The 25043-nt window shown below is 36.4% G+C and overlaps 1 protein-coding gene across 11 annotated transcripts in view; it reads left to right on the top strand.

Annotated features, from left to right (window-relative positions):
* The window catches only part of CHM (CHM Rab escort protein), a 249703-nt gene that overhangs the window by 29828 nt on the left and 194832 nt on the right, over window positions 1-25043 (top strand). For all 11 annotated transcript variants that reach the window (XM_086387482.1, XM_086387481.1, XM_086387486.1 and 8 more), the window contains exon 2: window positions 128-194. In XM_086387482.1, coding sequence (XP_086243608.1) covers window positions 128-194 — 67 coding nt within the window. The remainder of the gene's footprint in view (window positions 1-127; window positions 195-25043) is intronic.

The raw sequence follows: 25043 nt of genomic DNA, 5'->3' as shown, positions 1-25043 counted from the left end.
GAATGAGCCTCTTTTGTTAAACTCTTCTATACAACAGTGGTATGAATTGAACATTTTTTGTGCTTTATATATATATATATATTTTTTTTTTCTACATCCTAAATGATACAGGTGTATGTTTTTATAGGTTTGCCTGAATCCATCATTGCAGCTGCATGTTCAAGAAGTGGCCAGAGGGTTCTGCATGTTGATTCGTAAGTTTATCAGTGGTAGCATTTGATACTTCCTAAATATCTCTATACAAAATTAAAATTTAAATATACATACATATGTGTGTACATATATATGTCCAATATAAACTTTTAAAGTTAGAAAAATTATTAGAATTGTTTAATTTTCACCAAAAACATGGGAAATATATAATGTATGGGTTCTCCTATTATAGTTTGTGAAATAGTGATCTCTTTCCTTTAAATATAAACCAAACGTACCATAACTATTTTTCACATGAATGATTTTGTTTTTCTAAATGATAATTTTCCACAAGGCTTGGAAACCTCATACTTACCCTTTTAATCATATATGTATGTGGGTATGTAAACCCTGTATATGCTGTTGTATTTTAGATGTGGCATTCGATAGTTGAAGAAATCAGCTAATAGAGTATGTGATTTTCTTGTAAAATCTTAACTACGAGTTTTCTAAAATATCTAGAATTTTGTTTTTTCCCCTTTTCCTTAAATGTGATGATAAAAAGGAAGTAAATGGCAAATTCAACTTTAAGGTAAAGTATAAATCTTTCCATTCCTGCTTCCTTCAGAAACAAATCCTTAATTTTCCACCTACCTATTTAATGCTTTTGACCTTTGTATTTTGGTACTTTAATTGTTCATTAAAATGGAGTAGAAAGGAAACATGAAATAATGACTTATATTTGCTGTTTGATAGTAACAGGTTTTTCAAAATGCCAGAATGCAAAGAATAACTAGATTTATTACAGCTTACAGTGCCTTCTCATATATTATCCCATTGCAAGTATGTAGGAATCCAAAAGTGGTATTAATTCATTTACCCTTTCTAAATGTATTTTCAAAATATATTAATTCCCCAGTCATTGAATGAAATTTCTAAATTGAATTACTTTCTGTTCTTAAGTCCTGCCCTTGGAATTCTCTTTCACTGTTATATGCACACACACCCCCCACAGTGAACCGCTCAGTCGTGTCTGACTCTGCGACCGTAGCTTGCCAGGCTTCTCTGCCCATGGGGGTTCTCCAGGCAAGAATACTGGAGTGGGTTGCCATGCCCTCCTCCAGGGGATCTTCCTGATCCAGGGATCGAACCTAGGTCTTTTGCATTGCAGGTGGATTCTTTACCATCTGAGCCACCAGGGAAATCTGTTCTGTGTGCAACTGCTGTGTTAATGTCTTATTTCAGTCTTTTTGACATATGGATTCACATGCCAAAAAATGTGCTGCCTTGAATGCTGAGGTACTAGACCAGTATGCTTTAAAAAGGCTTAATAAGAACATAAATCAAATTTATTTCTGATAACATTAATTAACCTAAAACTGAAAATGAAATCTCAAATTTGCCAAAGTTATCTGCTGTGTTTGCACTGTAAGCTACTTCCTATATCAGCTTCTTTACACATGTAATTTAATACCCATCACAGCCAAGTGAGGGTGGTGTTATCCTAATTTAACAAATAGGAAATGTGGGGCATAGTGAGGTTAAGTAATAATTCTAACTTTACCCAGCTAGTGCATGTCTTTTTCTAAAACCCAAGATCTTCCCAGAATTAAGAATATTTTATAAATCACATAGGGTTTACTGATAATATAAAATAAATTTTGATTAGGAATATAAGTTAAATCTAATTTTGATAAGCAGTAGGTCAGAAAGACTTGATAATGTTAAAAACTTATACCTTAAATAGTATTTCAAACTGACAGAACTTTTTCTTCTATTTTAGATCCTCACACTTGGTAGCTTTTGAGAGTTTAGATACATCTAGATATTGATTTATAAGATGGTTTTCTGCTCTATACCACGCTTAAATATTTTCTCATTTTTTTTCATTTTTTCCATTATGGCTCTTCATGTTGCTGTTGCTGTTTGTTGTTCAGTTGCTCAGTCATGTCCTACTCTTTGCAACCTCATGGACTGCAGCATGCCAGGCTTCCCTGTCCTTCACCATCTCCTGGAGCTTGCTCAAACTCCTGTCCATTGAGTCGGTGATGCCATGCAACTATCTCTGTCATTTTCTTCTCCTCCTGCCTTCAGTCTTTCCCAGCATAAAGGTCTTTCCTAATGAGTTGACTCTCTGCATCAGGTGGCAGTATTGGAGCTTCAGCTTCAGCATCAGTCCTTCTAATGAATATTCAGGATTGATTTCCTTCAGGGTTGACTGGTTTGATCTCCTTGCATCCAAGGGACTCTCAAGAGTCTTCTCCAGCACCCCAGTTCAAAATCATCAATTCTTTGGTACTCAGCCTTCTTTATGGTCCAACTCTCACATCCATACATGACCACTGGAAAAACCATAGCCTTGACTAGACAGACCTTTGTTGGCAAAGTAATGTCTCTGCTTTTTAATATGCTGTCTAGATTTGTCATAGCTTTTCTTCCAAGAAGCAAGCATCTTTTAATTTCATGGCTACAGTCATCATCTGCAGTGATTTTGGAGCCTCCAAAAATAAAGTCTCTCACTGTTTCCATGGTTTCCCCATTTATTTGCCATGAAGTGATAGGACTGGATGCCATGATCTTAGTTTTTTGAATGTTGAATTTTAAGCCAGATTTTTCACTCTCCTCTATCACCTTCATTAAGAGGCTCTTTAGTTCTCTTTGCTGTCTGCCATAAGGTTGGTGTCATCTGCATATTTGAAGTTACTGATATTTTTCTTGGCAATCTTGATTCCAGCTTGTGCTTCATCAAGCCTGGCATTTTCCATGATGTGCTCTGCATATAAATTAAATAAGCAAGGTGATAATATATCTCCTTGATGTACTCTTTTGCCAATTTGGAGCCAGTCTGTTGTTTCATGTCCAGTTCTAAATGCTGCTTCTTGACCTGCATAAAGTTTTCACAGGAGGCAGGTAAGGTTGTCTGGTATTCTCATCTCTTTCAGAATTTTTCAGTTTGTTGTGATCCACAAAAATCAAAGGCTTTGGCATAGTCAATAAAGCAGAAGTAGATGCTCTTCTGGAATTCTCTTGCTTTTTTGATGATCCAGTGGATGATGGCAATTTGATCTCTGGTTCCTCTGCCTTTTCTAAAACCAGCTTGAACACCTGGAAGTTCTCAGTTCATGTACTGTTAAAGCCTAACTTGGAGAATTTTAAGCACTACTTTGCTAGTGTATGAAATGAATGCAGTTGTGTGGTAGTTTGAACATTCTTTGGCATTGCCTTTTTTAGGGATTGGAATGAAAACTGACCTTTTCCAGTCCTATGGCCACTGCTGAGTTTTTCAAATTTGCTGGTGTATTGAATGTAGTACTTTCACAGCATCATCTTTTAGGACTTGAAATAGCTCAGCTGGAATTCCATCACCTCCACTAGCTTTGTTCGTATAGATGCTCCTAAGGCCCACTTGACTTCCCTTTCCAGGATGTCTGGCTCTAGGTGAGTAATCACACCATCATGGTTATCTGGGTCTTGAAGATCTTTTTTTGTATAGTTTTTCTTTGTATTCTTGCCACCTCTTCTTAATATCTTCTGCTTCTGTTAGGTCCATACTGTTTCTGTCCTTTATTGAGCCCATCTTTGCATGAAACGTTCCCTTGGTGTCTCTAATTTTCTTGAAGAGATATCTACTCCTTCCCATTCTATTGTTTTCCTCTATTTCTTTGCATTGATCACTGAGGAAGGCTTTCTTGTCTCTTCTTGCTATTCTTTGGAACTCTGCATACAGATGGGTTTATCTTCCCTTTTCTCCTTTGCCTTTCACTTCTTCATAGGGAAAGGAGAAGAGAAATAGAAGATTCATAGGGAAAGATGATTCAATCTTTCCCATGTCCTTTTATTTCCTTTTTTTTTTTTTTTGTTTTAGTTTTCTCCTTTGAGTTTTATTGTGATAAAATTGCCATACAATACTGTGTAAGTGTAAGGTATATAGCATAATGATTTGACTTACATCATGAAATGATTAGCACAATAAGTTCAGTGAGCATTCATCATCTCACATAGGTACAAAATGAAAGAAATAGAAGAAAATTTTCCTTGTGATGTGAAGTCTTAACTTTCATATATAACATAAGGCAGTGTTAAGTTATATTTGCCATGTTGTAGATTATGTCCCTAGTACTTATAAGTATTAGCGATGTAATGTCCCCATTGAACCTTTTGACTGCCTTCATACAGTACCCCCTCCCATACCTGCCCCACCTCCAGCCTCTGGCACCAGAAATCTGATACCTCTTTTCCTATGCTAGTCCTTTTATTTGTGCTTTACATCTACAATAGTACCATATATCCCTGTTCCATGTACATAGTTTCCCATACTTTATTAAAAAAAAATAACCTTTAAATTGTAGTTTAAAAAAAAATAACATAAAACTTGCCATCTTAACTATTTCTAAGCATATATAGTTGAATAGTTTTGAGTATATTCCTAATTGTTGTATAGCAGATCTTCAGAACTCTTTTGATGTTATAAACCTGAAACAGTATGCCCATTAAACAATAACTCCTCATTTCTTTTCCCCCCAGCTCCTGGCAACTCTCATTCTGCTTTCTGTCTCCATGAATTTTACTTCTCTAGATACCTCATATAGGCTTCCCAGGTGGTGCTAGTGGTAGACATGAGACAAGGAGTTCAATCCCTGAGTTGGGAAGATTCCCTGGAGGAGGGCACAGCAACCCACTCCAATATTTTTGCCTAGAGATTCCCCATGGAAACAGGAGCCTGGCAGGCTACAGTATGTAGGGGTCACATAGAGTCAGACCACTGAAACGACTTAGTACACATGCACACAGATACCTCATATAATGGGAATTAGATATTATTTGTCTTTTTGTAACTGGCTTATTTCAAACAGTATAGTGTCCTCAAGGCTCATCTATTTTGTATCATGTGTTAGAATTTCCTTCCTTTTTAAGATTGAATAATATTCCATTGTATGTTTACCCAATACAACGTATTCTTTCATCTGTTGATAAATGCTTGACTCACTTCCACCTCTGGCACATAGTAAATAATGCTGCTATGAACATGAATGTGCAAATATATCTTCAAGATCCTGCATTTAGTTCTTTTGGATATATACCCAGAATTGGGATTACCAGATCATATAGTAATTCTATTTTTAAGTGTTTTGAGAAACTGCCATACTATTCTTGATAGCAATGGAAACTTAAAATTCTTACTATTAATTTTTCCTTTTTCTGTTTTTCACTGCTCTGTCTTGGTAGAGATTTGTCTATATTATTAGTCTTTTCAGAGAACCAGGTTTTGCTTTATTGTAACTTTCTTTGGTATCTTTGTTTTCTATCTAATTAATATCTATGCTTATCTTTATTGTTTCCATCCTCCTTTCTTTGGCTTGAGATTGGTCTTGTCCTTTTTCTAACTTCTAGAATTGAATTCTTAGTTCTTTGTATTTTAGCTTTATTTTTAGTGTGTTTATGGTTTTAGCTCCCTCTTAGGATCACAGTAGCTATCTTGTATAAGTTTTAAGTCTTATAGCCATATGATCTCTTTTTTGATCCATTAGTTATTTAGAAATATGTTTTTAAATTTCTAGATACATTTTTTATTTCAATATCTTACTGAATTTATAATTTTGAACACTCGTGACAAAACAGGGAAGTGAGAAAGTAAAGTTCTAATGTGCCTATTCATTCTTCCTGCCTGCAACCCACTGTTACCTTTTTATGTGTCCTACAATATGCTCGCCAGAAAAAGAGAATGAGGAAAAAATATGTAAGTTTTTATCATGTTTAAATTTGATTCAGTATAGAAAAAAATCAGGATACTGAGTAGTTCCAGCACCATGGATTCCTCATTTTGTCTTTCTATGTCTGTACCCACCTCCTTCCTCTACCTCCCCTATTTCTAGCCTCAGCAACTTGATTTTAGCTGTATAATTTTGTCATTTTGAGGATGAAATTGTACAGTGTACATTTTGGCTTTGGCTTTTTTCACTCAGCATAGTTCATCCAAGTTGTTACTTGAAGATTTATCAGTAGTTTTTTTTCCCCTTTTTTATTACTGAGTAGTATTCTGTATTCTGTATGTATCATAGTTTGTTTAACCATTCACCTGTTGAATGGCATTTGAACTGATTCTAGTTTTTGGCTCTGATAGAATTGTTGTGTTAACATTTATCTATAGGTTTTTGTGTGTGTGAACTTAAGTTTTTATTTTTCTGGGATAAATGCTCAGCAGTTCACTTGCTGGGTCATATGGTAATGGCATGTTTATTTTAGTTTATTAAGAAATGCAGTCTAGTTTTCAGAGTGCCTATACCATTTTACAGTCCCACTAGCAATGTATGAGTGTTCCAGTTTCTGTTATCTTTGACAGCATTTGTTGTTGTTAACTCTTTTTGGTGGGGGATTGAGGAAGATTCAATTCTGGCTAGTGTGTAGTGATATCTCATTGGGGTTTTACTTCACACTTCCCTAATGTCTAAGGATGTTGGCCAGTTTTCAGGTGCTTATATGGTATCTGTGTATTCTCTTTGATAAAACATCTTCATGTCTTTAGACTGTTTTCAAGTTGGATTGTTTTACTGTTGAGTTTTGAGAGTTTTTCATACATTTCTTACCAAATATAATTTTTAATTATTCTTTTTTGAATAATCAATTTCTAATTTAATTACATTAATGTCAGATAATTAGCTCTGCATGATTTCAGTTATTTAGTGTTTTTGAGAATTGCTTTATGGTTTATAGCTATATGATTCCATGTGACTTAAAAGGTTTTTTTATGTTTTAGTATACTTTGTTTAAAGGAAAAATTGTACATTTTTAGAATGTTTTTATGAGTAAATTTAATGTAGAAATAAAACTAAAAAGGAAAACTTTTGCTGATTGTTGGATATGGAGATCCATCTCTTCATTAGATCAAACTTGTTAATTTTGTTGGTTCAGAATATCTGTTATCTGATTGCTCTATTAATTGGGAGGTGTTTATTAGAAATCACTTTTACTGACTGTGGCATTCTTATTTTTTCTTTATAATTCTATTAATTTTTGCTTTATGTATTCTTGAGTATTCATAAAAGCATGTAGATTTAGATTTGATGATATCTTTATGTAGTTTACCTTATGTTTTTTCCCCCTGCTAATGCCTTTTGCCTTAAAGTTTGTTTTTTATATTACATAGCAATTTCAGGTTTCCTTGTTTTTTCCCCCAAGATTTCTTCTCTGCCCTTTTATTTTCAGTCTTTCTGCATCTTAATATGTATGCATCTTACAAATAGCATATAAGTAGATTTTACTTTTGGAGAAGACAATGGCACCCCACTCCAGTCTTGCCTGGAAAATCCCATGAAGAGAGGAGCCTGGTGGGCTGCAGTCCATGGACACGACTGAGGGACTTCACTTTCACTTTTCACTTTCATGCATTGGAGAAGGAAATGGCAACCCACTCCAGTGTTCTTGCCTGGAGAATCCCAGGGACAGGGGAGCCTGGTAGGCTGCCGTCTGTGGGGTCGCACAGAGTCGGACGCAACTGAAGCGACTTGGCAGCAGCAGCAGCAGCAACAGATTTTACTTTATTACTTCAATCTGGCAATCTGTTTTTTTTTAACTGAATTTAGTATATTTATCATGATTTACTAATATTTGTATATATTTCTACTCTTATTTGTGTGTTCCCTTTACTGTACCATTCCTTTTTTTTTTTCTTCTCTTAGCTTTCTGTCTTGTATTGGGTAGAGGTATATTTGTACTTTTTCCCTCTTCACAACTGGATTGGAATTAGAGATGAAATTTCTCTTCCTTTGGTCTAGAATATGCTTAAACTTTTGGCATATATATTCAAATTAAACTTTCAGAGTCATCAAAGTACTCTTTTCAAGCAATACAATGACCACCCCTTGCATATTGCTACCTAGCATTTTGGTAATACTTTGACCTTCTATCTTTTTTATTAATAGTTGATGCGCTGCCCTGGTGTCTCAGATGGTAAAGAATCTGCCTGCAATGTAGGAGACCCAGGTTCGATCCCTGGATTGGGAAGATCCTCTGGAGAAGGGAATGGCTATCCACTCCAGTATTCTTGTCTGGAGAATCACACATGGACTGAGAAGTCTGCTGGGCTACACTCCATGGGGTCACAAAGAGTCAGACACAATTGAGTGACTAACACTTCATTTTTTGTACTTAATACTTGCTTGGATATGCTGTTGTGTTTATTGGTCTTTTCTTTTTTCTTTGCTTACTCTTCATTCTGGAGACAATATCCTGCTTCCTTAAGTTCCTTCAACCTGAATGTTAGTATTAAGCTCTGTCTGTCTGTTAATGCCTTTGTTTCACTCTCAATCTCAAATTATAGTTTAGTTGATTCTGTGATTACACACTGAAGGTAATTTTCTTTCAGACTTTGTCCTTTAGCTTCTTTTGTTGTTGTTGAGAAATGTCATTCTTTGTTACATGAATTCTCTTTTTTTTTTTGATTGTTTTAATATTCTGTTTGTCCTTATAGTTGTATAGTAATTTGTTGAGCTGTGGATTTTATTTCTATTTATACTTATTCAGAAATTGTTTTGTTTCTTGAAATCAGATGATTTATGCCTTTTCTTGGTGGGAAAACACTCAACTGTTTCTTCAAACATTGTTTCTCTCTTATTCTTCCTTTTAGAAATTCTCTTATGTATTGCACCTTCTCATTCTATCCCCTAGGCCTTTTAAGGGCTTCCCTTGTGGCTCAGCTTGTAAAGAATCCACTTGCAATGTGGGAGGACCTGGCTTTGATCCGTGGGTCAGGAAGATCCTCTGAAGAAGGGAAAGACCTTTTAATATCTCGTTCATATTTTTCATCTTTTTACCTTTTGATACTACATTCTGAGTAGTTTCCTCACCTTTATCTTCTTGTTCTGGGGTTACCAACTATGGCCCACAGGTTAGGACTTGTTTTTATTTATTTAATTTTTGTTGTGCTGTGTTACAGTGCATGGGATTCTCATTACAGTGGCTTCTCTTGTTGCAGAGCATGGGGTCTAGACACACGGACTCAGTAGTTATGGCTCATGGACTTAGTTGCCCCATGGCATGTGGAATCATTCCAGAACAGGGATCGAACCTGTGTCCCCTGCATTGGCAGATGGATTCCCATCCACTGTAATACCAGAGAATTCTCCACTTGTTTTTTAAAATAAAGTCTTATTGGAATACAACCATGATTATATACTTAACACCTGTTTACATAGTGGCATATTGACTGTGGCTGCTTTTACACTACAAAGGCAGAGTTAAGTAGCTTCAACAAAAACTGTGTTATCTGCAAAGCCTGAAAATTTACTATCTGGCTCTTTATAGGAAATGTTTGCAGACCTCTAGTTCATTAGTTCTGTCTTGTTGTTGTTACTGTTTAGTTGCTAAAGCATGTGCCACTCTTTTGCAACTGCATGGACTGTAGGCCACCAGGCTCCTCTGTCCATGGGATTATCCCATCAAGAATATTGGAGTTGGTTGCTATTTCCTCCTCTAGGGGATCTTCCTGACCCAGGGATCAAACTTGCATAACCCACATCTTCTGCACTGCAGGTGGATTCTTTACTGCTGAGCCACCAGGGAATCCCAGTTTTGTCTTGTGTGTGTGCTCAGTTACTCAGTCATGTCCAACTCTTTGCGACCCCATAGACTATAGTTCGCTAGGCTCCTCTGTCCATGGAATTTTCCAGGTAAGAATACTGGAGCAAGTTGCCATTTCCTACTCCAGGGGATCTTCCTGACCCATGTCTCTTGTGTCTCCTTAATTGACACTGTGCCACCTGGAAAGCCCAATTCTGTCTTGAAATATGTCTAATTTTTTATTTTACCTAGCTATTATTTTCTTAAATGACATTCATTTCTAGGAGTCCTATTGAGTAATTTTTTAAAAGCTGTCATGTTCTTCCCATGTGTTTCAGTTCATTTTTTTAAAGCATGTGAAGTTTTATGTGAACTTCTTTGAGGTTTAACATTCCTGTTTGTTATTTTTCTATCTTCAGGTTCAGTACTTTTTCTTCTTTTCTTTCCCTAAAATATTTTTCCAGATTTTTTTTCGTGGCGCTTTATCTGTGGGAATGCTCTTGTGACCTGGCTGATGGGATATATTCATACTAAGTGGTTTTGCATTTTCTTTTGCCTGGTCACCTGATGCTATTACTGACTATATGAGTTTCCTGTTGCCCCTGTAACAAACTGTCACATATGTAGTAGTTTGCTGCTCTTGCTCTTTGTCACTAAGTCATGTCCAGCTCTTTGTGACTCCATGGACTGTAGTCCACCAGGCTCCTCTGTCCATGGAGTTTCCTAGGCAAGAATAGTGGAGTCGGTTGCCATTTCCTTCTCCAGGTGATCTTCCTAATCCAGAAATCTCCCAGCATCTTCTTTGTCTCTCGCATTGTCAGGTGGATTCTTTACCACTATACCACCTGGGATACCCCATGTAGTATCGCCGCATTGTCAGGTGGATTCTTTACCACTATACCACCTGGGATACCCCATGTAGTATCGTATCACAACACAAAATTTATTCTTTTACAGTTCTGCAGGTCAGAAGTATGAAATGAATTTTACGGGTCTGAAATCAGGTCATAGGCAGGCAGTGTTTCATTCCTTTTGGAGGATTCAGGGGAGCATCTGTTTCCTTATCTTTTTCAGCTTCCAGAGGACACCTGCATTCCTTGGCTCTTGTCCCCTTGCTCTGTCTTCAAGAGCCTCAATTCAACCTCTATCATGCCATCTTGTTTTTCTGCCTTTGACTTTCTTGCTTCCCTCATAAGGAACCTTCTGTTTACATTGGGGCCTACATGGATAATGTAGGATATTCCTTCTACTTATGATACTTAATTTACATGTTAGCAAAGTCCCTTTTGCCATATAAGATGGCAAATAACAAATAAGCTGTTATTCACAGCTTCTGGGGATTCGGATATAGGCATCTTTGGGGAATAATGGTTCCCCATTATTCTGTCTACAGCACTGGATCAAAACAATTTGTATGTTAATTTCTCAGCTTGATGATTCTTGGTTTATGTGAGTAGTATGCATTAAAACATAGTCACCTGTGGTTCAAATTTGCAATTGTAAAGTCTCAGAGAAATTTTCCCTGCCACCTACCACCTGCTTCAGCAATATTCCATCATATACTCTTGAAGTATACAGTATTCTCTTACATCTTTATGCCTTTTTTTCATGCTGGCCTCTATTCTATGTGAATAGAGTACTCCTCCTTTAGGACATAGCTAGTATACCACTTTCTAGTGATGTATTCCTTAAGAATCCAAGTAGTATTAATTTTTCTATTTGTCTGTACTTTCAAGCATTCTGTATATCCTTGTAATATTTTCCATACAGTATTATTATTATTTATAAATCTGTTGGCCCTGTTAGACTCTTAGAAATTAGGGATCAGGTCTTAGTCATCTTTATATCCCCAGTGCTTGAGAGGTCTGGAATATAGCAGCTCTTAAATATTTGATAAATATTATATATGCCAAGCCACTGTTCTAGTGATGGGAATTTAGAGTTACCTCGTACATACTCAGTGCAACATTGGTCCTTGCTGATCTACAGGAAGTAGATTCACAGTAGTTTGTAAGAGAGTCATCTGTTGATGAGAAAGTTGAAGTTTGCCTATAGTCAAACAAGCAGATGGCTGGGACAAAACTCAGATCTTATTCCTATTCCAGCATTCTTCAAAATATACCACACTGTCTTTGTTGTTGATGTACCTGTATATATTTATTAAAAATAAATTAGTTGAATTATTCTAACTAATTCTAATTTGTAGACAGTAGAAATCACTACCTTGCATTTTTGCTTATTTCTCAATTAAGTTCTACTGTTGAATAGATTTGGAGAAGGCAATGGCACCCCACTCCAGTACTCTTGCCTGGAAAATCACATGGACGGAGGAGCCTGGTAGGCTGTAGTCCATGGGGTTGCTAAGATTTGGACACGGCTGAGCAACTTCACTTTCACTTTTCACTTTCATGCATTGGAGAAGGAAATGGCAACCCACTCCAGTGTTCTTGCCTGGAGAATCCCAGGGACGGGGGAGCCTGGTGGGCTGTGGTCTATGGAGTCGCACAGAGTCGGAAACGACTGAAGAGACTTAGCAGCAGCAGTTGAATAGATTAGAATCATGCTTTTCAAACTGTAGTGGTGTTCTGGCACTTTAGGTGGTGGTGGCATGTGAAGCCAAGGGATAGACAGTGGAGCATCTTCCTCTTGTATAAATTTTATAAACATTATAATGCACTAAAGTATTAAGATTTTTTGAACAAATTTTAGATTTGTGGTTAAATTGCAAAATTAGTACAGAGAGTTTCTGTATACACTTTATTTAGCTCCCCTTAATGTTAATATCTTCTGTAGCCATAGTACCATTGTCACAACTTAGAAATTAATATTGGTGAATACTAACCACTAAACTGTAGACCTAATTTGAATTTCACTAGTTTTTTTTTCAGTAATGTTATTTTTCTGCTTCAGGATCTAGTCCAGGTTCCCACTTTGCTTTTAGTTGTTAATAGTTTCAAATCGTCTCCCCCAATATATACTAATGTTTGCCTAATGGTAATTTTCTATTTTCCTCTTCCTATCTTCATTTATTTATTGCATTTCTTCTATAAATAAGAACTGTTTCTTCTTTCTCATTTATTTATTAAATTATATATGTTATGTATAACTGTGGGTTAATGGATATTTTATTCTCTAGGTTATAATCTCATGTTGCCATTGTTTATTTTGTTGCTCAAATTGTTCCAGCTTTGGTCATTGTGAGTTCCTTTCAGTTGTTTCCTGTGTCATTGTGAAATATCCAATCCTTTTTTGAGCACTTCCTTACTTTCTGACACTGCAAGATGCTCCAGGCTCATCTTGTGTTTTCCCTGCTGTAGCCCTAGAAACAATCACTTATCCATGAGCCCTCTCTCTGTGTATTTGAGAATGAGATTTAGAAACCAAGCTCAGAGTACTAGATGTCATTCTTACTGGAGTGTTATGGTTTCAAGGTCTCTCAGTGGACAGAGCTAGTTAATATATTAATGTATATTAAGCCATTCATACATACACATCTATATTTCTATGTTTGTCTACCTGTGCATGCTAAGTAGTTTCAGTCGTGTCTGACTCTGCGACCCTATGGACTATAGCCCACCAGTCTCCTCTCTCCATGGGGATTCTCCAGGCAAGAATACTGGAGTGGGTTGCCATTATATATAATATGTATATAATACATATATATATTTAAATACCAATACCTTCCATTGAATGGCGAACATTTAAAAATATTACTTAAAATGGTTGTATAATAGAGTAAAATATAAACTGTACCAGAGTTTTTAAAGATGACATGAAAATTCAGCAGTGTGCTTACATAGGACTACTCTAAGCTATCTCCTGATTTCCCTTAGCATAAACTTTGTCTTAAGCAATGAGAGCTGTTTCAAAAGAAATTTCAAGAAGTCTCATGTTACATACTTTATCTGCTCTTAGATGCTTGGTACACAGGTGTTTAGTAAATAATTTTTCGGTAAATGACTCAATATGAGAATGTATGAATGTGAAGAGGTCAGGAACATGGTCAGCGTTTGTAACCTAGCCATCTTGCTGGATGTGTATCATTGACTGTACAGGAGATTGGAGATAAAATAAATTAACACTTGCAATTCAACAATAACAAACATATCCTACCACATATCCTACCATCATGTCAGCATGTTAAGGACCTTGTCTTTGTATCCTGAACAACATCTTTGTGTAGACACTGCATAAATGCTATTTATTGATTGTTTAGGGTTCAGGAGAACTTACTTTTCATTTCTTGAAAGAATAGGATAAGAAAGTTTCTACAGAACATGTTTATTTTGCAGTTTTGACATCTTGAATTTTTGGAAAGATTTTTCCAGTCATGGAGAATGAAAGTTACTCTTACTTTACTTTAATGTTTAAAAACAATCTAAGTTATGTAATATGATACATTGAGGATCATACTATTGACAGTGGTGTGCAAACTATGATCCACAGGCCAGCTGCTTGTCTTTGTGAATGAAGTTGTATTGGAACACAGACATGCCCATTTATTTATGTATTGTCTATGTCTGCCTTTGTTATCCAGTGGCAGAGGTGAGTGGTTGTGATGGAAAAGCAATGGCCTTCAAAACCTAAAATATTTACTGTCAAGCCCTTTAAAGAAAAAGTTTACAGGCTGCCCTCCTGCTATAGAGAATATTTTTAGTCTATATAACTATATACTTTAACTGTTCTGTTCAATAGGTAAATTCTGTATTAAGTAAAAATGGCAAAGATAGAATCAGAGAAGAAATAATGATTTATATTTTAAAATTCATTGAAATCCTGCTTTTACTTTTTTATTTAATTACAAAGGCACTATGTATACAGGGTATCATGAAAGCAAAAATACAAAAGCACTTGTAATAACTGCTGTTACTTGTTATTTTATATTTGCCATAAACATTAGTTATGACATTTTTCTAAGCCATGCTACATTGGTTAGAATGAAAGAATAAGGGTCTATAATAAAGAGACCCAAAATCCACTGGCTTGAAAAATCATCCCCTGAGGTATTCCTTGATTGCATGGTCTAAACAGGGTTGCAGGTTTGCCCAGGTTTCACTTCCCAGAAAGGAGATAGAGCATGGATGATAGACCTTTGTCCTTTTAAGACTTGGAGTGGCGTATATCACATTTGTTCCTATTCCCTGGACATACATCTGCATTCCCTTGGACATCTACATATAGTTATAGAGTTATATGGAGGCATGAAATTCATCTCTAGTTTGAGGGCCGCATGTCTACTCCCAGCTAGTGGGGGAAAGGGGGAGATTTTGGTGAACAGGTCATAGTCTCTATAGTTTTCTTACAGAAGATGTATGCTTAAAAACAATTGAAGTATAGTTAAGGTACAGTATTACATATGACAGGTATACAATATGTGACTGACCATTTTTGAGGTATACTCCACTTACAGGTATTATAAAATATTGGCTATATCCCCTGTGTTGTATAATATGTTTTTGTAGTTTATTTTACACATAATAGTTTATATCTCTTAATCTCCTACCCCTATAATGCCCCTTCCCACTTTCCTCTCCCACTGGTAACCACTAGTTTGTTCTCTATATCTGTGAGTCTTTTTTATATTCATTAGTTTGTTATATTTTTTTAGATTTCACATATAAAGTGATACAGTATTTGTCTTTTTTAGTCTGACTTATTCCACTTAGCATAATACCCTCCCAAGTCCATCTATGTTGTTGTAAATGGCAACAATTCATGCTTTTTTCTGGCTGAGTAATAATTCCATTGGGAGAAGGCAATGGGACCCCACTCCAGTAGTGTTGCCCAGAAAATCCCATGGATGGAGGAGCCTGGTAGGCTGCAGTCCATGAGGTCGCTAAGAGTCAGACACGACTGAGTGACTTAACTTTCACTTTCCACTTTCATGCATTGGAGAAGGAAATGGCAACCCTCTCCAGTGTTCTTGCTTGGAGAATCTCATGGACAGAGAAGCCTGGTAGGCTGCAGTCCATGGGGCCACACAGAGTCAGACATGACTGAAGTGACTTAGCAGCAGCAGCAATAATTCCATTAAAAACACACACACACATACACACGGACATGTGTGCATGCCACATCTTCCTTACCCATTCATCTGTTGATGGCCACTTAGGTTGCTTCCCTAACTTGGCAATTGTAAATAATGCTGTTGTAAGTATTAGGGTGCATGTATCTTTAGAATTAGTGTTTTTGGTCTTTTTTTTTTTTTGGCTATATACCCAGGAGTGGAATTTATGGGTCATAAAGTAGTTCTCTCTATTTTTTTTAATTAATTTATTTTTTATTGAAGGATAATTGCTTTACTGAATTTTGCTGTTTTCTGTCAAACTTCAGCATGAATCAGCCATAGGTACACATATATCCCCTCCCTTTTGAACCTCCCTCCCATCTTCTTCCCCATCCAACCCCTCTAGGTTGATAAAGAGCCCCTGTTTGACTTTCCTAAGCCATCCCAGCAATTCCCGTTGGCTATCTATTTTACATATGGTAATGTATGTTTCCATGTTACTCTTTGCATACATCTCATCCTCTCCTGCCCTCTCTCCATGTCCATAAGTCTATTCTCTATGTCTGTTTCTCCATTGTTGCCCTGTAAATAAATTCTTCAGTACCATTTTTCTAGATTCCATTAGGCGTTAGAATATGATAGTTATCTTTCTCTTTTTGACTCACTTCATTCTGTATAATAGGTTCTAGATTCATCCACCTCATCAGAACTGACTCAAATATGTTCCTTTTTATGACTGAGTAATATTCCATTGTGTATATATACCACAATTTCTTTATCCATTCATCTGTCGATGGACATCTAGGTTGCTTCCATGTTCTATTTGTTGTAAATAGTGCTGCAGTGAACAATGGGATACATGCGTCTCTTTCAGTTTTGGTTTCCTTAGGGTGTATGCCTAGGAGTGGGATTGCTGGGTCATATGGTGGTTTTATTCCTAGTTTTTAAAGGAATCTCCATACCGTCTTTCATAGAGGTTGTATCAATTTACATTCCCACCAACAGTGCAAGAGTGTTCCCTTTTCTCTACACTCTCTCCAGAATTTGTTTGTAGACTGTTTGATGGATGGCCATTCTGACCGGTGTGAGGTGAGTTAGTTGTAGTTTTGATTTGCATTTCTCTAATAATGAGTGATGTTGAGCATCTTTTCATGTGTTTGTGAGCCATCTGTATATTTTCTTTGGAGAAATGTCGGTTTAGGGCTTTTTCCCACTTTTTGACTGGGTTGTTTGTTTTTCTGGTACTGAGTTGTATGAGCTGCTTGTATATTTTGGAAGTGAATCCTTTGTCAGTTGTTTTATTTGCTATTATTTTCTCCCATTCTGAGGGTTGTCTTTTCACCTTGCTTATAGTTCCCGTTGCTTTGCAAAAGCTTTTAAGTTTAATCAGGTCCCACTTGTTTACTTTTGTTTTTATTTCCATTACTCTAGGACGTGGGTCATAGAGGATCTTGCTTTCACTTATGTAGTCAAGTGTTCTGCCTATATTTTCCTCTAAGAGTTTTATAGTTTCTGGTCTTACATTTTGGTCTTTAATCTATTTTTAGTTCATCTTTGTGTATGGTGTTAGGAAGTGTTCTAATTTCAGTCTTTTACATGTAGCTGTCCAGTTTTCTGGGCACCATTTATTGAAGAGGCTGTCTTTGCCCCATTGTATATTCTTGCCTCCTTTGTAAAAAATAAGGTACCCATAGATGCATGGCTATATTTCTGGGGGGCTTTCTGTCTTATTCCATTGGTCTATATTTCTGTTTTTGTGCCAGTATCATACTGTCTTCATGACTGAAGCTTTGTAGTATAATCTGAAGTCAGGAAGGTTGATTCCTCCAGCTGCATTCCTCTTTCTCGAGGTTGCTTTGGCTATTTGGGGACTTTTGTGTTTCCATATGAATTGTGAACTTTTTTGTTCTAGTTCTGTGAAAAATGCAATTGGTAATTTGATAGGGATCTCATTGAATTGGTAGATTGCATTGGGTAGTATAGTCATTTTTACAATATTGATTCTTCCTACCCAGCAAAATGGAATATTTCTTCATCTGTTTAAGTCATCTTTGATTTCTTTCATTAATGTCTTATACTTTTCTGTGTACAGTTTTTTGTCTCCTTAGGTAAGTTTATTCCTAGATATTTTAATCTTTTTGTTGCAGTGGAGAATTGGATTGATTCCTTAATTTCTGTTTCTGATTTTTCATTGTTAGTATATAGAAATTCACGTGATTTCTGTGTATTGATTTTGTATCCTGCAACTTTGCTAAATTCACTGATTAACTCTTGTAATTTTCTGATACTATCTTTAGGGTTTTCTATGTACAGTATTATGTAATCTGCAAACAGTGAGAGCTTACTTCTTCTTTTCTGATCTGGATTCATTTTACTTCTTTTTCTTCTCTGATTGCTATAGTTAGAACTTTCAGAACTATGTTGAATAATAGTGGTTAAAGTGGACATCCTTGTCTTGTTCCTAATCTTACATGGAATGCTTTCAATTTTTCACCACTGAGAATAATACTTGCTATAGGCTTATCATATAAGGCTGTTACTGTGTTGAGCTAGGTTTCTTTTATGCACATTTTTTGAATGTGCATAAATTACTTTAATCATAAGGAATTTTAATTTATTTTAATCAAATAGGTGCTGAATTTTGTCAAAGGCTTTTTCTGCATCTGTTGAGATTATCATCTCGTTTTGATCTTTCATTTTGTTAATATGGTGTATCACATTGATTGATTGGCATATATTGGAGAATCCTTGCATTCCTGGAATAAACCCAACTTGATCATGGTTTATGATCTTTTAGATGTATTGCTGAATACTGTTTGCTAAAATTTTGTTGAGGATTTTCGCATCTGGGTTCATCAGAGGTATTGGGCTGTAGTTTTCTTTTTTGTGTGTTGTCTTTGGTTTTGGTATCAGAGTGATGGTGGCCTTGTAGAATGAGTTTGGAAGTGTTCCTTCCTCTGCCATTTTTTGAAAGAATTTTAGAAGGATAGTCGTTAGCTCTTCTATTTCTCCAGTTACTTCTGGAGAAATAACTCTAGAAAGAATGAAGAGACAGAGCCAAAGCAACAATACCACCCAGTTGTGGATGTGACTGATGATGGGAAGTCAAGTCTGATGCTGTAAAGAGCAATATTGCAAAGGAGCCTGGAATGTCAATGAATCAAGGCAAACTGGAAGTGGTGATACAGGAGATGGCAAGAGTGAACATCGACATTTTAGGAATCAGCAAACTCAAATGGACTGGAATGGGTGAATTTAACTCAGATGACCATTGTTTCTATTACTGTGGGGAAGAATCCCTTAGAAGAAGTGGAGTAGCCATCATAGTCAACAAAAGAGTCTGAAATGCAGTACTTGGATGCAAACTCAAAAATGACAGAATGATCTCTGTTTGTTTCCAAGGCAAATCATTCAATATCACAGTAATCCAAGTCTATGCCCTGACCAGTAATGCTGAAGAAGCTGAAGTTGAACGGTTCTATGAAGACCTACAAGACCTTCTAGAATTACACCCCAAAAAGATGTCCTTTTCATTATAGGGGAATGCAAAAGTAGGAAGTCAAGATATACCTTGAATAACAGGCAAATTTGGCCTTGGAGTGCAGAATGAATCAGGGCAAAGACTAGTAGAGTTTTTCCAAGAGAAAGCTCTGGTCATAGAAACACCCTCTTCCAACAACACAAGAGAAGACTCTACACATGGACATCACCAGACGGTCAATATTGAAATCAGATTGATTATATTCTTTGCAGCCAAAGATGGAGAAGCTCTGTACAGTCAGCAAAAACAAGACTGGGAGCTCACTGTGGCTCAGATCATGAGCTCCTTATGGCCGAATTCAGACTTAAATTCAAGAAAGTAGGGAAAACCCCTGGACCATTCAGGTATGACCTGAATCAAATCCCTTACGATTATACAGTGGAAGTGAGAAATAGATTCAAGGGATTAGATCTGATAGACACAGTGACTGAAGAACTGTGGACAGAGATTTGTGACATTGTACAGGAGGCAGTGATCAAGACCATCCCCAAGAAAAAAGAGAGGGATGGGTAGGAAAGTGAAAAAGTTGTCTTAAAACTCAACATTCAGAAAACTAAGATCATGGAATCTAGTCCCACCTCCCACCACTTCATGGCAAATAGATGGGGAAACAGTAGAAGCAGTGACAGACTTTATTTTGGGGGCCTTAAAAATCTTTGCAGATGGTGACTTCAGCCATGAAATTAAAAGATGCTTGCTCCTTGGAAGAAAAGTCATGACCAACCTAGACAGCATATTATAAAACAGAGACATTACTCTACCAACAAAAGTCTGTCTAGTCAAAGCTATGGTAGTCATGCATGGATGTGAGAGTTGGACCATAAAGAAAGCTGAGTGCCAAAGAATTGATGCTTTTGAACTGTGGTGTTGGAGAAGACTCTTGAGAGTCCCTTGGACTGCAAGGAGATCCAACCAGTCCATCCTAGAGGGAATCAGTCCTGAATATTCATTGGAAGGACCGATGCTGAAGCTGAAACTCCAATACTTTGTCCACCTAATCGGAAGAACTGACTCATTTGAAAGGACCCTGATGCTCGGAAAAATAGATGGCAGGAGGAGAAGGGGACAACTGAGAGTCAGATGGTTGGATGGCATTACTGACTAAATGGACATGAGTTTCAGTAAACTCAGGGAGGCCTGGCATGCTGCAGTCCATGGGCTCGCAAGAGTTGGACACGACTGAGCGACTGAACTGAACTGAACTTCTAATTGTCTGATAATTCTCCTGGGAAGCCATCTGGTCCTGGGTTTTTGTTTTTTGGGAGATTTTGATCACCATTCAATTTCAGTACTTGTAATTGGGTTGTTCATAATTTCTATTTCTTCCTGGTTCAATCTTGGAAGGTTGAAGTTTTCTAAGAATCTGTCCATTTCTTCCAGATTATCCATTGTATTACTGTATAGTTGTTCCTAATAGTCCCTTATAATCCTTTGTATTTCTGCATTGTCTGTTGTAACCTCTCCTTTTTCATTTCTAATTTCCTTGAGTTTATCCTTCTGTCTTTTCTTGATTAGTCTGGCTAAAGGTTTGTCAATTTTGTTTATCTTCTGAAAGAACCAACTTTTAGTTTTATTTATCTTTACTATTGTTTCATTTCCTTTTCATTTATTTCAGCTTGGATCTTTATGATTTCTTTTCTTCTTTTTTTTTTTTGTGGTTTTTCATTCTTCTGTTTCCAATAGTTTTAGGTGTGAAGTTAGATTGTCTATTCGATGTTTTTCTAGTTTCTTGAGGTAAGATTGTATTGCTATAAACTTCCCTCTTAGAACTGCTTTAGCTGCATCCCATAGATTTTTGAGTTGTCGTGTTTTCATTGTCATTTGTTTCTAGGAATTTTTTGATTTCCCTTTTGATTTCTTCAGTAACCTGTTGGTTATTTAGAAATGTGTTGTTTGATCTCATTGTGTTTGTATTGTTTACATTTTTTTTTCTTGTAATTGATATCTAGTCTCATAGCATTGTGGTTGGAAAAGATGCTAGATACGATTTCAGTTTTCTTAAATATACTGAGGTTTGATTTGTGACCCAAGATGTAGTCTATCCTGGAGCATGTTCCATGTGCTCTTGAAAAGAAGTTGTATTCTTCTGCATTTGGATGGAATGTCATGAAGATATCAATTGGATCCATCTCATCTAATGTGTTGTTTAAGACTTGTGTTTCTATATTGATTTTCTGTTTTGATAATCTGTCCATTGGTGTGAGTGTGGTGTTAAAGTCTCCTACTATTATTGTGTTACTGTCAGTTTCTCTTTTATGTCTATTAGTATTTGTCTTCTGTATTGTGGTGCTTCTTTGTTGAGTATATAGATATTTACAATTGTTATGTCTTCCTCTTGGATTGATCCTTTGATCATTATGTAGTGTCCTTTCTTATCTCTTGTAATCTTCTTTATTTTAAGGTCTTTTTTGTCTGGTAGGAGGATTGCTACTCTAAGTTTCTTTTCTTCCCATTTGCACCCATCCTCTCAATTTCAATCCATATGTGTCTTTGGGTCTGAAGTGGGTTTCTTGTAGGTAGCATATACATGGGTCTTGTTTTTGTATCCATTCAGCCAGTCTGTGTCTTTTGGTTGGAGCATTTAATCCACTTACATATGAAGTAATTATTGACATATATGTTCCTATTGCCATTTTTTCAATTGTTTGGGGTCGATCTTTTTCTTCTCTTGTATTTCTTGCCTATATAAGTCTCTTTAACATTTGTTGTGAAGCTAGTTTGGTTGTACTGAATTCTCTTAACTTTTGCTTGTCTGAAAACCTTTTTATTTCTCCATCAATTTTGAATGAGATCCTTGCCAGGTACAGTAATCTTGGTTGTAGATTTTTCCCTTTCAGTATTTCATATATATCCTGCTCTTCCCTTCTGGCCTGCAGAGTTTCTGCTGAAAGATCAGCTATTAAGTGTATGGGGTTTCTCTTGTATGTTACTTGCTGCTTCTCCCTTGCTGATTTTAGTATGCTTTCTTTGTGTTTAGTCTTTGTTAGTTTGATTAGTATGTGTCTTGTTTGTGTGTCTCCTTGGGTTTATCCTGAATGGGATTCTTTTTGTGCCTCTTGGACTTGATTAACTATTTTCTTTTCCATGTTGAGGAAATTTTCAGCTGTAATCTCTTCAAAATTTTCTCATACCTTTTCTTTTTCTCTTCTTCTTATGGGACCCCTATAATCCCCCATAGTTTGAATGTTGGTGCATTTGATATTGTCTCAGAGGGGTCTGAGACTGTCCTCAGTTATTTTCATTCCTTTACTTTATACTGCTCTTCAGTAGTTATTTCCACCATTTTATAGCCAAGCTCACTGAATCGTTCTTCTGCTTCAGATATTCTGCTATTGATTTCTTCTAGAGTATATTTAATTTCAGTAATTCTGTTGTTTGTCTCTGTATGTTTATTCTTTAATTCTTCTAGGTCTTTGTTAATTGTTTCCTGTATTTTCTCCATTTTGTTTTCAACATTTTTGATCATCTTTACTATCATTATTCTGAATTCATTTTCAGGTACTTTGCCTATTTCCTCTTCATTTATTTGGACTTCTCTGTTTCTAGTTTGTTTCTTTATTTGTGTAGTATTTCTCTGCCTTTTCATTTTTTTTTTTTTAACGTACTTTTTTAGAGTTCTCCTTTCCCCAGGCTTCAGGGAAAGTTGAATACTTTCCTTGTAGGTTGAATTCTTTCTTCCTTTTGGTTTCTGCCCTCCTAAGGTGATGGCATCCCACTGCAGTACTCTTGCCTGGAAAATCCCATGGACTGAGGAGCCTAGTAGGCTGCAGTCCATGGGGTCATGAAGAGTCGGACATGACTGAACAACTTCACTTTCACTTTTTACTTTCATGCATTAGATAAAGAAATGGAAACCCACTCCAATGTTCTTGCCTGGAGAATCCCAGGGACGGGGGAGCCTGGTGAGCTCTATGGGGTAGCACAGAGTCGGACACGACTGAGGTGACTTAGCAGCAGCAGCAGCAGCAAGGTTGGTCCAGTGGTTTGTGTAAACTTCCTATAAGGTCAGATTTGTGCTGAGTTTTTGATTTTTTGTTTGTTTGTTTTTCCTCTGATGGGCAAGGCTGAGTGAGGTGGTAACCCTGTCTGCTGATAATTGGGTTTGTAGTTTTGTTTTGTTTGTTGTTTTGATGACAAGCCCTGTACAGGGTGCTATTTGTAGTTGGGTGATGCTGGGTCTTGTATTCAAGTGGTTTCTTGTGAGTTCTCAGTATTTGATACTCCCTAGAGTTAGCATTGGAGAAGGAAATGGCAACCCACTCCAGTGTTCTTGCCTGGAGAATCCCAGGGACGGGGCATCCTGGTGGGCTGCCATCTATGAGGTCACACAGAGTCGGACACGACTGAAGTGACTCAGCAGCAGCAGCAGCAGAGTTAGTTCTCTGGTAGTCAAGGGTCTTGGAATCAGTGCTCCCACTCCAAAGGCTCAGCGCTTGATCTCTGGTCAGGAACAAAAGTTCCACAAGTGATTTGTTATGGCGTTGAAAGTGAAAGTGAAGTCGCTCAGTCGTGTCTGACTACCAGGCTCCGAGATCCATGGGATTTTCTAGGCAAGAATACTGGAGTGGACTGCCATTTTCTTCTCCAGCAGATCTTCCCAACCCAGGGATCGAACCCAGATCTCCTGCATTGCAGACAGACGCTTTACCGTCTGAGCCACTAGGGAAGCTAGTTATGGCATTAAATGAGATTAAAACAAATATCCAAAAACAAGAAACCAAAGATGAACCCTAGGTAAAATGGCACTTACAAAATCTGGCGAATAGTAATTAAAATAATTGAATATACATATACACCCATGAGCAATGTCAGAACAGTCCAACAAAAATAAAGTACAGTGTGTTGACACGGCAAACAAAGGAACAAAGGATATCAAAATTTTTATTTACAAGTTAAGAAAAATACTAACAAAAACAAACTGGATAACAAAACTAAGGCAAGGGGCCAAGTGGGGAATTAAGTAATGAAAACAAAACTAACAAATATTCTGAGAGGAAAGGAAAGAAAGAAGGAAAGAATAGATATGCAAAGTTTAATAGAGGTAGATGAAGAAAATTTATATACATTAAAGTTTAACTATAAGGGGAAAGAAAATAGGAAAGGCAAACAAAGGAATGAATGTAGAAAAAAATATAATAGGTTAAAAAAATTAAAATATAAAAAATGGAAGAAAAAGAAAAAAAGGGGGAAATAAAAAGGAAAACACCACAGAACTGCAAAAGCCCAATGTAGAGGCAGAGGTTTATAACAACAATAAAAAGTCCAACTGAACATACACACATACATATACATGCATAAGCAAAATCAAAATAGTCTAACAAAAATAAACTATAATAGATTGACCTGGTGAACAAAGGAAACCAAAAATTATATCTACCAGAACAAAACTAACTAAAGCAGAAACTGGAAAACAAAACTATAGCAAGGTGCCAGTTGGGGGATAAAGCAATGAAAATAAAATTAACAAATGTATTTTGAAAAAAGCAGAGAAAGAAAAGAAAGAATAGATATGCAAAGTTAAATAGAGGTCGATAAAGAAAATTTATATATGTTAAAGATTAACTGCAAAGGGAAAAGAACAGTAGGAAAAGTAAACAAGGAAATAAATGTAGAAAAAATAATAATAGATTTAAAAAATTAAAATTAAAAAAAAAAAGAAAAGAAATAAAAAAGGAAAACTGCACAGAACTGCAAAAGCCCAACATTAGAGGCAGATTTTTATAAGAACAATAAAAATGTGTCTAAAATAGAAAAAAAAGCTTTAAAGCTTATTTGGATTTCTTAATACCAATAAAATCGTCAACTACA

This window comes from Bos grunniens, chromosome X (assembly GCF_055505025.1).
Source record: "Bos grunniens cultivar Pamir isolate PY7600 chromosome X, Bosgru_T2T1.0, whole genome shotgun sequence".
Lineage (NCBI taxonomy): Eukaryota > Metazoa > Chordata > Mammalia > Artiodactyla > Bovidae > Bos > Bos grunniens.
Note: the sequence above shows the minus strand (reverse complement) of the source record. Positions and strands in the feature narration are given on the sequence as shown.